Source organism: Helianthus annuus, chromosome 4 (genome assembly GCF_002127325.2).
Source record: "Helianthus annuus cultivar XRQ/B chromosome 4, HanXRQr2.0-SUNRISE, whole genome shotgun sequence".
Taxonomy (NCBI): domain Eukaryota; kingdom Viridiplantae; phylum Streptophyta; class Magnoliopsida; order Asterales; family Asteraceae; genus Helianthus; species Helianthus annuus.
In genome coordinates this window covers 26,049,826-26,065,959 of record NC_035436.2, presented here as the reverse complement: position 1 = coordinate 26,065,959, position 16,134 = coordinate 26,049,826, and the positions used below count along the sequence as shown (strand labels likewise).

At 37.3% G+C, this 16,134-nt stretch overlaps 1 protein-coding gene across 1 annotated transcript; it reads right to left on the bottom strand.

The window, feature by feature from the left end:
* Positions 1-11,653: 11,653 nt before the first annotated feature.
* LOC110935996 (MICOS complex subunit MIC10) lies at positions 11,654-15,589 on the bottom strand. The gene is made up of 3 exons (XM_022178350.2): positions 15,330-15,589; positions 12,184-12,305; positions 11,654-11,858 (listed from the first exon to the last, which is right to left on the bottom strand). Exons 1-3 carry the CDS (start codon positions 15,460-15,462, stop codon positions 11,853-11,855), a joined length of 261 nt encoding a protein of 86 aa, XP_022034042.1. The 5' UTR covers positions 15,463-15,589; the 3' UTR covers positions 11,654-11,852.
* Positions 15,590-16,134: the final 545 nt, after the last annotated feature.

The window sequence follows — 16,134 nt, the reverse complement described above, 5'->3', positions numbered from 1 at the left end:
CAATAATGACCCCCTAATTGAAGATGAAGATGAGCCACCCGATACAACTGAAGAAGACAACCACTTTGTTGAAGAAGAGGTCGCCATAGAACAAACCTTTAAAGTTCTTGATCTAGATGAGCCACAAAATAAGGTGTCTCCTAAAGACCCACCCATTGAGCTCAAAGAACTTTCTAAAGATTTGGAATATGCTTTTCTAGACAAAGATGGTAATTTACCTGTAATTATTTCGTCTAAATTAAGTAGCATAGAAAAAGAAAAATTAGTTAATCTTCTTAAAAAACACAAAAATGCGATCGCTTGGAAGCTTGTAGATATTAAAGGAATAAATCCTTCCATGTGCACGCACAAGATTTTAATGAATGATGACTACAAGACAGTAATACAACCACAACGAAGAGTAAATCCCAATGTGCAAGAAGTGGTTAAAAATGAGGTCATCAAGCTACTTGACGCCGGACTAATCTATCCTATCTCTGATAGTCCATGGGTAAGTCCCGTCCAAGTAGTCCCAAAGAAAGGAGGTATGACGGTAATAACTAATGAAAAAAATGAATTAATACCGACAAGAACCGTCACAGGATGGAGAGTTTGTATAGACTATAGACGATTGAATGAAGCAACAAGGAAAGACCACTTTCCTTTGCCCTTCATTGATCAAATGTTAGAACGATTATCCGGTCATAAATTTTACTGTTTCTTGGATGGTTTTTCAGGTTACTTTCAAATCCCAATAGCACTTGAAGACCAAGAAAAGACGACTTTCACATGCCCCTACGGAACTTTCGCCTATCGACGCATGCCATTCGGTCTATGTAATGCACCCGCAACATTCCAACGTTGTATGGTGGCCATTTTCCATGACATGATAGAAAAGACCATGGAAGTCTTCATGGACGACTTTTCTATCTTTGGAGATTCATATGACCAATGCCTCGATAACCTTGAACGAATGCTATCCCGATGTGAGGAAACTAACCTCACCCTTAACTGGGAAAATTGTCATTTCATGGTAACAGAGGGGATAGTACTCGGTCACAAAATCTCAAGCGAAGGAATGGAAGTTGATCGAGCAAAAATAGAAACTATTTCTCGATTACCTCCACCATCCTCCGTTAGAGCAATCAGAAGTTTCCTAGGGTATGCCGGATTTTATAAAAGGTTTATCAAGGACTTTTCAAAAATTTCAAGACCTCTAACAAAATTACTTGAAAAAGATGCACCCTTCATCTTTGAAAAGGAATGCAATCAAGCATTTCTAACCCTCAAGGAAATGCTAGTCAATGCACCTATCATGATAGCCCCTGATTGGAAAATTCCTTTCGAAATCATGTGTGATGCCAGTGACTTTGTTGTTGGAGCAGTCTTGGGACAAAGAAAAGAAAAGCATTTCCACCCAATTTATTATGCTAGTAAAACACTTAACGATGCACAAGAAAATTACACAACTACTGAAAAAGAGTTACTAGTTGTGGTATTTGCTTTTGATAAATTCCGTTCTTACCTTGTTCTTTCTAAAACTGTAGTCTATACAGATCATGCAGCTATCCGATACCTCTTCAAGAAACAAGACGCAAAACCCCGTTTGATCAGATGGATTCTACTCCTCCAAGAATTCGACATCGAAATCAAAGACAAAAGAGGAGCAGAAAACACTGCTGCAGATCATCTTTCACGCCTAGAAGACCCAGCTTTGGAGGCAACCAGGGACGAACAAATCAACGAAAAATTTCCCACAGAGTCCTTGGAAATGGTGGAGAGCAGACAAGAACCATGGTATGCCGACTATGCTAATTACTTAGCTAGCGGTATAGTCACCAAAGGATGGCCACATCATCAAAGAAAGAAATTCTTTGCCGATGTAAATTTTGGGAAGACCCTTATCTTTTCAAAATGTGTGCCGACCAACTCATCCGAAGGTGTGTCCATGGTAGCGAAGCGCGAAGAATTCTCCGCCACTGTCATGAAGGTCCATACGGAGGACATCATGGTGCCGCTAGTACCGCACGAAAGGTATTTGATTCAGGATTTTATTGGCCAACCATTTACAAAGATGCACAAGATCTTGTAAAGACATGTGATGCTTGCCAAAGATCAGGTAATATTTCTTCCAAGAACGAAATGCCTCAGAATGGCATTCTCGTTTGTGAAATTTTTGATGTGTGGGGGCTCGATTTCATGGGACCCTTCCCACCGTCAAAAGGAAACAAATATATACTTGTGGCGGTTGATTACTTGTCTAAATGGGCAGAGGCCGAAGCTCTTCCAAGAAACGATGGAAGAGTAGTGGTAAAATTTCTGAAAAAATTATTCTCTCGTTTTGGAACACCAAAAGCTTTGATAAGTGATAGGGGTACCCATTTTTGCAATCATCAACTCGAAAAAATCTTAACAAGGTATGGGGTCTATCACCGGGTCTCAACAGCATATCACCCTCAAACGAATGGACAAGCCGAAGTGACTAACAGAGGTTTAAAACGAATACTTGAAAAAACCATAGGATTAAATAAAAAGGAATGGACTGATAAATTAGATGATGCTGTATGGGCTTTTCGAATTGCTTATAAAACCACTATAGGCACAACCCCATATAAGCTCGTCTATGGAAAAAGTTGTCATTTGCCAGTAGAAATAGCTCACAGGGCCTACTGGGCAATAAAAAGCGTAAACCTAGACTTAGAAACTGCAGGTAAAAATCGATTTTGTCAAATGAATGAATTAGACGAATTAAGGAATTATGCATACTCTAACTCCGAAATCTATAAGGAAAGAATGAAAAATTTACACGACAAATATATTAAGCCTAATGAATTTCGAGTAGGAGACCAAGTTCTGTTGTTTAATTCGCGACTTCGATTATTTCTGGGTAAACTAAAATCTAGGTGGTCAGGACCTTTTTCCATCACCCATGTTTTTCCTCACGGTGCAGTAGAAATTAAAGCTCAAAATGGGATTCCATTTAAAGTCAATGGCCAACGGCTGAAACTCTATCGAGGATCCATTGAGGATGAGGAGGAAGAGATCTCGCTTCAAACGATTAGCGAGTGAAAAGCACCCACTTCATACCTGGTATGTTACAAACAAGTGAGTATACATCGAAACCGGTAAGTCTTCTAACCATGTTTTCGGAAAAATGGGCACTCACACGAGCACAAAAAAAAAAAAAAACTTTGCTCGGCACAGGGCCGTGTCCGCTGGACACGGGGCCGTGTCGACGCAACTGTCGGGATAAAACCCTCTTTTCATAACAGTTACCTCATTCCACACGCCCCATTTTGCTGAAAACGCTCTGGTTCAAGGCGATTTTCTGCAGATTTCCGACGTTACCTACACGTTTAAAAACATCAAGGTATGATTCTATCATCATTAGCAGTTAGATTAGTTGCTTGCATGTAGTTAAAACATCAAAAATTTGGGGAAAAATCTAGGGTTCTTCAAGTTCATCCGGATCGAACCTCAAATTTTTGATATAATCTGTTAGTATTAGTTTAGATTAGTGTAATGGGAAGTAAATACACTTGTATTGTTGATAGATTTGCCCGATTTCTCACTAAAAACCTCAAACCCTTGTTTTTGAACTGAAAAAGATAAAATTGAAGGGATAAACGGGTTGTTTTGGGAAAAACGACACTTGGGGTTTCATTTTCGGGGGAAACCGCTCCTACTTGGCTAAAAATTTTCAGATTTTCGGGACCGGGACGAAAAATGAAGTTTTTGAGTAACAGACGTCTGGACACGGGGTCGTGCCCGCTGAACACGGGGCCGTGTCCAGCTCACTGTTTGCAGTTTCTTTCAAAAATGTCACTGTTTGGTGCTAACTTTTGGTGTATTCTTTCAGATGTCGAAGTTCACAAGATTTAACGCGAATGAGCTCGATGCCAGGCAAGATATGAGTTACTTCAAACAAGGCCCGAGGAGTACCCCAGACAAGCGTGCACGGACCTTTTAACCTTGGTAAACCAGCTCGACCGATTCAACAACATCGTTACGGGACCACTAAGAGTTGCATTAACCACTCGGCTTCGGTCGGTGCATCAATGCACCATGGAGTTCCATAGTACTTTTACCTTCACTTCAAGGTGTGACCCGTTCGAAAATGAAGGGGTTGCATTTCGATGTGGTGGGACGAGATACTCGATCTCTATGGCACAATTCGGGGCGATAGTGTGACTGTACGCGGAAGAAGAATCGGGGAATGAGGAAAACACCGGGGGGTTACGAGATTTGGATGAAAATGAAAGTCAAGCCGCATGGGCCCAAATCGGTGAAGGAATCTACAACCCTAGCAGCACCAAGAGTACTAAGCTGAGGGATCCGCTTTATCGCTACATTCATAGGTTCCTCACTTACTCTCTTAGCCAACGACACAATAGTAGTGGCGTTGTGGGGTTGAAAGATTTGGTAGTCCTTCACTGCATCCACAACCGAAGGGCCCTCGATGTTCCATATCTCCTACTTCGGAACATGCATCTGAACCGTCTTGCTCGTGCACCAACACCTATCTTTTTTGGAGGATGGGTGTACCGCCTCTTCAAGCACTTCACGCGCATCCCTAGGTCCTTTGAAAGGAGCCCATGGTCGGGACGAGTTGATTATCACATTTGTCGCGCCATGAACCTACTTTATGAGGCGGAAGATGGATCAGTGAGCTTTCAGAGGATGCAAGGCCACGCATGGAACCCACAGGAAGCCCTAGTTCTTCACGCTCCACCTCCTCACTACCAGTATCAACCCCATGGAGATCCGGGTCAATCCTCCTCATAAGGAGGCGGTTTTCCTAACCTTCAAAGTTTACATGATCTTTTACAGGAAAACCTCATGTGCACCAGGAACACCTACAACCTTGCCAACAATACATACCACCGGGTCGGAGATATCGCACGAAACATCAACAATATACAAGACGACATCGGCAGCATCCGGGAGTATATGGCAGGTCATGGGGTTGGAGGTGACGACAGCGATGAGGACATGGACTAGGGGGTTGAAGGAGCATGAGCGGGTTGATGGCAAGCCCACAGGTTAAGGTCCCTTTATCTATCGAAACAATTTGTGGCATGCGTGCCAAGTGTTGAACAATTTACTTTCCTTAACTTCTTTTATTTTTTGCTTTATTTTCCTTTTACTCTATGGTTTGAACAATTAACTATGGTAATTTAGGATGTTGGTATTGCTTGGTGTGGTATTTAGTGATGAAACAGGTACAAACCAAGGCTTAGAGTGCTAAACATTAGCACTCATGAAGCCAGGATGGGAAACTGGAGAAAGGAACCTATTTTTCAGGCTTACAGACAGTCCACACGGGGACGTGTCCAGCCGACACGCCCCCGTGCTCACCTCCCAGACCTGTTGTTTGTTTACTTTTCTGCAGAGTTTTGCCAGACACGGGGCCGTGCCTAGCCAACACGCCCCCGTGTCCATCTTCTGTAAGTTTTCATTACTGGCAGTTCACCACGGGGTCGTGTCCAACGGACACGGGGCCGTGTCCAGACTGCCAGTAACATAAATTTTTGCTTTTAACACCATGTTACACATTCAATCAACCTAAAAATTTATTTTTGGGACACATTGAGGACAATGTGTAATTTAAGTGTGGGGGGATGCTAAAACCTTGAATTTTGCAAGCCCTAATAACAAGCCTTACACAAAACTCTATTGGAACCGCTAATCACCCCAAATTTTTTTCAAAAATTTTCATTTTTTTTTTACTTGTCTAAAGTTTAAGTTGGGAATTCTAAGACTAACAAGGTTATATTTTTACAAACTTACAACCGATAGCGTCGTGATAAAAAGAACCAACATAAGAAAATTATGAAACGACATGAGAAGCTTAGTTAAAATTCGATTATATATACTTGATCACATAAAAACCCATTCCCACAAAAAGTGAGTTTTGAGCCTTTATTGAGCATGCAAATATACATCTTTACGCTAAATGCTCATTTTTCGTTTCTTGTGTGAATAGCCGCTTGGTTCTTACGACTCTAGAACTTGCCACGACAATTCATTCCCGGTCCTTACCAACTTAAACCCAAGTAAGTAAATGATGGAGGCATTAGGACTAACACTTTTTCTTTCAAAACCATTATTTTTATTTTTCTTTTCACCTAACCAAAAACTCCCCCTAGTTAACCCCTTTGAGCCTAAACCTTTTCATTTCTTAACCCAAAACCCTTTTTACCCACCAAAAACCCCTTTTTATTTTTACCCTTTATTTTAGTAACAAGCTCGGTTTTCGTGTGACTAAAAAAAAAAGAGAGAGAGAGAGAGAATTTTACAATGAAGTTAGAAATAAACAAACAAAGCTCCTAAAACAAAAGCTTGTTTGAAGAAATACTTCATTAAAAATAAAAAGTCACTAAAACAAAATGTTTTACGAAAACCGACGCTTTTTACATTTTTCGCCATTTTCTACTAACCACTAACCCAACCACCCACCTTTAGCCCAAGCCTTCACCCAAAAAATCCTCTTGATATTTACAAAGGTAAAAAGTTAAAAAGGAGGAGGATTGATTGCTTGGCAAGCCTATGGTAGGAATAAGTTCCATGCCGCTCTCGAGTGATTCACTAAAAAAAATACACCTTCGGCCGAGTGTGAGTGATTTCTCCCGTGAGGTATGTGAACTTGTATATAAACGGAATTTTAAAAAGGCATGTTATGCCCAAATAAGTAATTTCTTTTATGAAACGTTCTAAATAAATCATAACGAATATGATTGTAAATAAATAAAAATAAAACCCAATAAAGATCTTGGATTCCCGACACTCTATGACAAGCCAAAACCTTCTCTTCTACCCATTCCATTTGGGAGTGTAAGCCACGTATTAAAGTGTTTTGCTTGAGGACAAGCAAAAAAATTCAAGTGTGGGATATTTGATGTGTGTAAAATGCAACATATAAATTACATCAAATGAGGCATAAAACTAACCCTTTTTTTAGTACTAATGTTGGAAAAAGAGTGTTTTTGTCTTCCTTTTATATTTTCAGGATTAAATGAGCTCAAATTAACAAAAGAAGCAAAAAGGCAGCTAAATCTAACATAAATACAAGAAAAGGAACATAAGTGGATTGCCCGACCCCTCGACAGCATCCTCCCAAGCAAAACAGAGAAGGCAGAAGACTGAACACGCCCCGTGCTCAGCCAGCACGGGGCCGTGCCCAAGAAGCAGCAGATAAGACAAACCTATAGAAGCTTCTATTGCCCACCACGGGGCCATGCCCAGTGAACACGGGGGCGTGGCGAAAGTACTGCAGGCGCATTAATTGTAATTGCGAATTACAATTAATGAGGAGAGAGATTGTCAGACAGGCACGGGGCCGTGCCCAGCGGACACAGGGCCGTGCCCAGGCTATAAATAGGAGTGCTTGGTTTCATTGCAACTCATCCCTTGGCACACCACCTCTCTCACACTTCATCCACCACCCACCACCATCACAACACCATCATCCACCACCATCATCCATTGTCCATCATAGAGTGTGTGAGTCGTCTCGGGATCCAAGATTGATCGTAAGAGTTCTTGACAATCAAGGCCATGTTTGCCTAAGTCTCTTACATCACTTGGTGAAGACAAGAGTTTAGTATAATACTTTTTATTTTTAATCTTTTGCACTTTTTATTTGGTTTTGTATTAATAACTTTAATAACTAGTTGCTTATGTTGAAGGTGACTTTTCCTTATCGTTTGTCCGTGGTGTCTTTGCATTATTTTACTGTCTATATAAAATAAAAGATTTTCACCATTCATATCTCCACGGTCTATATGGAGGTATGTTGGCTACCTGGTCGGGGGTTAAGGGAATGGTTTGGTAAGGGTCTTGCCCTTGTTCAGCGTTTAGAGGTCCTGCAAGGGACCTGGGTCAAATTTAGTAGGATCTCCTTCAATACCCAAAGGTATTGGATGGCGAGGATCCAAACTCTTTGACACCCTCATAAGTTAACTACTATTAATACTATAACCCGGCTATTTAGGATTGTATCCCTGCTGACTCAGACTACTTAGTCGAGGGTAACGTCACCTCCAAAAGAGGGGCCTACCATAATTTGCATTAATAACTTAATTCATTATCTTTCAATAATCCGACCCTTTAGGATTGTATCCTTGCTGACTCAAACTACTGGGTTGAGGGTAACGTCGCCTTCAAAAGAGGGGCCTACTACAATAACTAAGATAATCTCTTAAACAAGTGCAAAAGTGCGAAAATAATCAAAGGTTATACTAATACACGAGTCGGATCCAAGTGATTCATCTTGTCTATCTGTTTTTATTTTTATTTTATTTTTCAGCATTTAGTTAGTTTTATTTTCTTAGTTTAAAAATCTTTTTTCTAACATTTTGATTTGATTAGACGTTGAGGATAAACCGGTACTAAAAGCTCTTGTGTCCTTGGACGACCTCGGTATCTTACCAACACTATACTACGTCCACGATGGGTGCAGTTGCCCATATGTGTGTTTAGTGTTAGTAAATATCGTGTTTTATAAATTTAAAACTTGGCTAAAAGTGTAAAAAGGGCTTAAAATATACATCTAAAATATATACACACTGACACGCATCAGGAACTTTCCATTTTGTACAGTTGAACCTAATGAAGCGCGTGTCAACATTCCTGATGAGTGGCTTGAATGGCTCTGTCAACTGTTCAAGCCAAAGAGTGAGGTAATATATAGGCCCTGCTATAGTTTGAAGGATACTGAATTGTCCAATTGAATTTGACACTAAATTAAGTGAGTTTTTGCTTGGTAGGTTTCTGCATTTTTAGAGATACATGAAATTGCTGGGTTGGTGAAAGGCGCCCATTGATGGCATATTCCATGTTCTATGTAAGATTGCATTTATATAATCTTTCTGAAATAGTTGTTAGGTCATCTGAAAATTGTTTGTCATACATATAATCAAAGTTCTAACTTGCTTTATTCTCTTGTACAACACTATCTATAACATGTGCACTCGAAAGCCTCCCCATGACTATTCTCAACAGCTGTATGATAAATACAGGGTAGTAATTCAAAACTATATAAGATCAACCGTAAACCCTTTAATCATTTTGTTTTCATTGCACCAATTACCACAAATTACTATTTATTTCTACAATTAGAGCATGTGAATTATGAGATAAATAATACATTAGCACATATCATGCATACCTTACACTAGGTGGTGGTTACTTGAGAGTTATCTACACTCTCTGCCTTTAGTACGATATATCCCATACTATTGTGCACACCAAGTTTTTGCTACTACTGAAAGTGAGGGTGGATATTAATGTCAAATTCATAAGATAAGCAGGGATAGTTTCTTTTGCCATCATATTGATAAACTATTGATAAACTGGTAGATATATTGGCTAATCATATCATATTACAGAATACAGAATTTTATAAATACTGGCCAAGTGTTATTAGGACTTTTATATGCAACTCATGGCTTACATATTTTTGCTATTGTTTTTCATGGCCGCATTTGACATCATTTTTAAGGTACTACTGTTGTTAAGAGAGAAGCATCACGAGTTCATGTTGAGGGAGATTGTGAAACGATGGTCAAAAATCATAAAATAATGGTTACGTGGCTTTCGCGGTTTTACCATTATCTTGATCGCTATTTTATTACATGAAGGCCCCTACCTGCATCTTTGTAAGATTTAGTCATCAAACATGTTTTTAAGATGTGGAAGGTATTTTTTTAAAAGAGGAATCTGTTGGTTTATTTGTTATTTAAAACGATTGTGTTTAGGTTTCGGTTTATTATTTTAAAACGATTAAACATGTTTGTTATTTAATGTTATTTAAAAGATGTTCCCTTTCTTTATAATACATTTTTAATAAACCTTAAAAAATGTGTATCCATTCGTCGTTTAATAAAATGTGGTATGTAAATGTTCTAAAAACCACATATGTTTTTACACGAGGTTACATGGGTCTTAGCATGAAGAGATATCAGGTTATAAGTCATACAAAAAATACATTTATAGATATAGATTTTTTTAAACAAAACCCATAACCCGTGAAGCTCACGGGTATATAACCTAGTGTAATATATATAAGTTAGAGAGGGGAAATATGTAATTGATTTTATACTTTGGGAAAATATGTAATAAGGAGGCTTAAGAGGGGGAAATATGTAAAAATCCCTAGTTTTTAACATGTTCTTCAGTCTGAAACTGAAATGAGAACCACTAAATAAACTGAATATATCTTCCTATACTAATAAACAAAAATCTTTTTTGACACGTGTCACGTTCTCATGCTTTCTCACCTTATTTTTTTATTTATCTATGTTAAATAACAATAATAATTTTAAACTAAAAATTAGATAAGAATAAATATTTTTTTTCTATAAATAATTTTAAACAAAAATTTAGATAAGGATACACCTTTTTTATAAAAGATTATATAAAAGAGAATTATATTTCAACTATAGTTTATCAAATCCATCGAGCCGACTTAAAAAAATACTAATATTTGTTTTTCTATAAACAATTTTAAACAAAAATTTAGATAAGGATACACCTTTTTTATAAAAGATTATATAAAAGAGAATTATATTTCAACTATAGTTTATCAAATCCATCGAGCCGACTTAAAAAAATACTAGCCATTACCATTTTAGTTCTTCATAAAAAATATAAAAAATACTACTGAATTATATGCACATTTAATACGATTAAAAATTATAGTTTATTTTCTTTAACTATAAGGTAAGTTATTATCTTATAAATATTCAAAAAATACTTATGATACACGAATTAAAATTAGTTTAAGGACCGAAGAAATTTATATAGGTCAAAGAGAATTTATTTCTTACGGTATAATTCATAAAAAATGATGAAATTAATAAAAATGTGAGGATCGATCTCCACCTTTTTGTACCATAAACTCTCTTGAATACAAAATTGAGACCAATGTTTTATCTATCAAAATAAACAAACAAGTATGAAGGTCCTTAAAACTAAGGGCATGTTTGGCTAAGCTTATTTAAGTTAAAAAGGACTTTTGGGAAAACGACTTATTGACTTATAACTTTTTGAAAATGAGTTTTTAAAAAAAGTGTTTGGATTAGCTTATGGGGTGGGAAAAGCGAATAAGTTGTTTTTTAAAAAGTGTTTGGCTTAGCTTATTGATGTAAAATGACTAAAAGCTAATAAGTCAATAAGTTAGTTCAAAAAGTCACAACATTCTAACTTTTTAAAAATGACTTTTGATGACTTTTTCTCCTTCTCAAAAAGTCACTTTGAAAAGGAATTTTGCATTTGCCAAACACTAAAACTCCTTATTGGCTTTTTGATTAAGTCAATAAGTTGGTTGGAAAAGCTTAGCCAAACATGCTCTAACTAAAATAATTGTATCTCATAATTTGAATGCATCACGAAAATATTATTCAACCCATGTAATACATCTGTTTTTAACTAATAGTAAATATAAAAAAACAAAGTAAAATGTTATATTAAGTAAATAGTATATCAACGTTCATTTTTGAAAGATAAATCATGAGGACTGTATGTATTAATATATGATATTATATTTTGTTCAATACGTTCGTTTTTTTAAAGATGGATCGTTTTTATTATTTATTATATAAATTTACACTTATACAACCCGTGTAATACACAGGGTTTTAACCTAGTACGGTATTAAACTAAAAAAAATATAAAACTCAACCGAAAAAGCCTCAAAAATTCATGAACAGGGGTAGCCACCTGAATATATTTAATTGTATAAAACAAGAGCACATTGCCACAAATTATTAGTCTAGTTCTAAATCATACATGTTAAAATCAAAAGACATTTCATTTGATGCTTGAAACATCAACAATCTTCACCTTCACAATAAGTCACAACACACATTTTCTCAGTCCTGAAAAATTGGCAAGATTTGCAAACTATCAACACACAACAAAAGACGTTATATACATTTTGTCGCTTTTAATAAGTTATCTAAAGGGGTGTTTGGATCTCCACTTTAAAAGTAATTATATTCTCTTGAATAACCAGGATTGTATGATCGATTGTCACAAAACGCGTTATTTCTATGTGTTTGAAGTTGTAATAATCATCTAATCAGATGCTCGTTCATGTGGGAGATGTAACTTTTAAAAATTAATAAATAGTTATAATGACTTTATTAGATAAAGATATAAATATTGATTATATAATATATCGTTGATACCGAAAAATCATACCTTAGCAACACCAGGAGAAGTTTGACTTGACCCGGCAAATTTCTGAGAGCAATCAGAGTATGCAGATCCAATACCGAGTCCTGCACCAAAAGCAACGGATGCCCAGCGCGTAACAGGTGAACCTACCAATAACATTTAAACCATTTTTTGTTAAATATTTTAGAGTAAAATGCACGGATAGTCCCTGTGGTTTTGTGAAATTTCACCTTTAGTCCCCAACTTTTCAGAATTACACTCTTAGTCCCTGTGGTTTAACAAGTTGTTACTCGGATAGTCCCTAAAGCGGATGAAGGTTACTCGGATAGTCCCTGTGGTTTGACAAGTTACTCGGATAGTCCTTGTCATTTCAAACCCACTTAACCAGAAAAACTAACCTCCATCTGCTTTGGGGACTATCCGAGTAACAACTTGTCAAACCACAAGGACTAACTACTAAGAGTGTAATTTTCAAAAGTTGGGGACTAAAGGTGAAATTTTACCAAACAACAGGGACTATCCGTGCATTTTACTCAATATTTTAAAACTGTATAGGCAGTAATAAAAGCATAGATGCAAAGAATGTAATCAGATTAACTATGGGCAGCAATAATATGATACATATTATAAACTGACCAAAAAATGATCAAGGCGACGCGTGGACAATACCGTACAGGTGGCAAAGATTACCATTTCAATCTTCTTACATCTAAAATATCTGTTACCAAAATGGTGTTAAAAGTTGCAGTTTACAAGCAACCTCTACCCCCCCCCCCCCCCCCCCAACTCACATGGTCATGACCTCGATAAGGTATACCCTAACAAAAAATACTGGTCTGAACAGGTCTGGAACAAGCCTAAAACAGCCTAAAGGCTAAAACAAGTTTAACACAGCTAAAAATAGCCTGTTTATACTGTGCGCCTTTCTTAAAAAGTCCCTCGCTTTTTATTAAGCACCTTCGCCTAGGTGACCGACTCACCCTTTGCACCTTCAGTGTGCCTAGTAGCACCTTCGACTACCTAAGCAAATACCCCTGTTGATCCTAACCACATACTTCCAAACTTGGTTTTAAAAGCATGAGGCGCTCTGAGGCGTGAGGCAATAGCTTCATGTACACGAACCGTTGCTCTATGTACAACCAAATAAGCTTTATGTACATCCAAAAGTCGCATGTATCAGATATCTTATAATCAAGTACACCATTCGTAATGTCTTCATCTCATCCGTATGGTCACTTTTACATATCAACCTATGCAAGAAGGCCCTAAGGTGTTTTTCTGATCCCCGCGTACCCAATTTTAAAAACAAGCTTAAAAATGATAAAGGGAAATCAGTGCATGATCCTCCCTCTACTCTATTGGACTCTCTTGAGCAAGCTCATCTATCTAGCCATTAGAAAAACGAATCTTGTGTTTGCAGCCCAAGCATTGCGTCCTTGGTTTTAAAAACCGAGAGACGCACAAAAGCGACGAGATCTAAAAATGAGGCGCAAAGCGCAAAGGCGTTGCGCTTTTCGTACCCGAGGCGCAAGAAGATATATAAATTTTTATATATATCCCATAGGTTTTTAGCATCCCTAATCCAAAATACAGTTATAACTAAGGTTTATATATGATTTACCTACATGTACAAGCCAAAAAAACCTATTGTCCAACACTTTCATGCATAAAAACAACATAAAAATACCCAAAATACATAAGGCGCGCGCCTCAGACCACAAAAATCAAAAAAATGTGATTTTCTTGCGCTTTGTGGAAAAGCGCACCTCATGTGCCATGAGGCGCTAAGACCTGCGCCTTAGTACGCCTCGCGCCTAGGCGCGCTTTTTAAAACCCGGATTGCGTTCGTTCACGTAACAGCACATTACCTGAACAAGGTTTGCTACTGTCCACTATCCACTGGCTTAAATTCCTAGGCTAACTGCACTGATTCTAAAAGACCAGCATCCGTCTATACTATCTCTTACTTCTATTCCTCGCCAAAAAACTATCCGTTAAAGATCTCGGCATCCAGATTTAAGAGTACTTGCTGATTGCAGATTTGCACCTGAGTGAACTCACTTTGCTAAGATGCTTACTTAAAGACTCTCTATGTTCATGTTCCAACTTGAGTGCCTATCTTATGTGACAATGCTTAGCATACGCTGTTTGTAGTATAAATAGATTATACCAAACTGGTCTAAGGGGCTGTTTGGCAACTTCTGAATGGTTAAGTGCTGAACCAGTAAGAGGTCTGAACCATTAAGAGCCAGTATAATGCTTAACCGTTCAGAGGTGAATGTCTGACCAATTCAGATTAGAGGTCTTAACCATTCAGACTCAGTATAATGCTTAACCATTCAGAGGCAAATGTCTGAACCATTCAGACATTTGCTCGCAAAACAAACAATCTGAACCATTAAGTACTGAACCAGTAAGAGATCTAAACAATTAAGAGCTAAACAAACAGCCCCTAAGCCTAAATCAACCCAAATTTCCCCTAAAGACATGTCTAAAACCCCTAAAATGATCATTTTAAGCGCCTTGTGCCTAAGCCCCAGACAACACAGGTTTCTTCTCCAATTTCAAGTTTTCAACATACATGGCATAGATAAATCATACAAATGTGCATGAAGAACAGATAATGTACTACAAGCAATACGTATGTCGTTAAACAAGGCATCTTCTTAAATAATAAAACACAAAATATCTCTGAAAAAATTCAGCCGATCACCATCCACAAAATACTGTTCCCGAACCAGCAAACCGCAAAGCGTAACAAGCAAGTCCTTGTACATTCCTTAGCAATTTATATACTGACCCGAACCCGTTTCGACCCGAACCAAAACAACCCCTTTTTAATTGACCCGTTTTGACCTGAACCCATTTTGACCCATGACCCGACCCGACCCGACCCGTTCCGTTTGCCAGGTCTAGGATTATGAATAACCAACCTGGCTTCAACTTCTAAAACAAATCCCCAATTTTAATAACATTTCCAATCAACATTTCAGAAATTTATATACTATTTCAAAACTCAAATACACATCCTGAATATTTAAACTTTCTTCATAATAATGTGCCGAAATATTATTATCTCAAAGTGCCCCAATATTCAATTTCATTCAATAAAATATAATCAATTGAAATTCTGATAGATTAATTGACAAAAAAAAAAAATAAGAACTTACGGAAGAACAGAAGGCCGGCGAAAGCACCGGTGGCGGATGAGTAGAAGAACCGGCGAACACCCAAATCCAAGCAAGCATCCCACTTTGCATTCAGATCATATTGAGGTGGTGGGATCTCTTTGTTTTTAGACATTTTATTGAGATGGTTGTTTTTCCCTTTGAAATTCAAGAAAAAGTGATCTGATTCGTTTGTTGTTGACGAGGGTTTTTGAGAGGAAAATACGAGCCGATGAAATGAATCGATTGTATGCCGTTGGTTGGTTCGAACATCCCCACAATGGCATTATCGTAAATTACGTCCAACCAATTTGTTTTTTTTTTTCTTATTTCTTAACCTGAATGTTATTCCTTTTTTTAGTTAAATATCATTTTACTTCCTGTAGTTTGGATCATTTTTCTAGTTTATTCTAAAGGTTTTATTTTTCGCCTATAGGTTTAAAAAGATTTCATTGTTGTCATTTTATTCGACTTGGCAATTCAGCCATTTTATATGTAATTCTGCTAACTAGAAGGACAATTCGGCTTATAAAATGACAGAATTGTCCTTCTCATTAACAGAAAAAAAATGGATGAAGTTAACCAGTAGACTAAAATGACAACAGTAAAACCTTTTTAGACCCACATGCAAAAAAAAAATATTTGGATTAAACTGGTAAAATGAGCCAAACCACAGAGACTAAAATGACATTTAACTCTTTTTTTTACCAAATTCCATGTCAAAAATTGAACACTGATTTTCTTTCTAAAAGATAAAAGTCTCTAGTACCCAACCAAGTTGTTTGGGTTTAAGTTGAACCAAAAATCG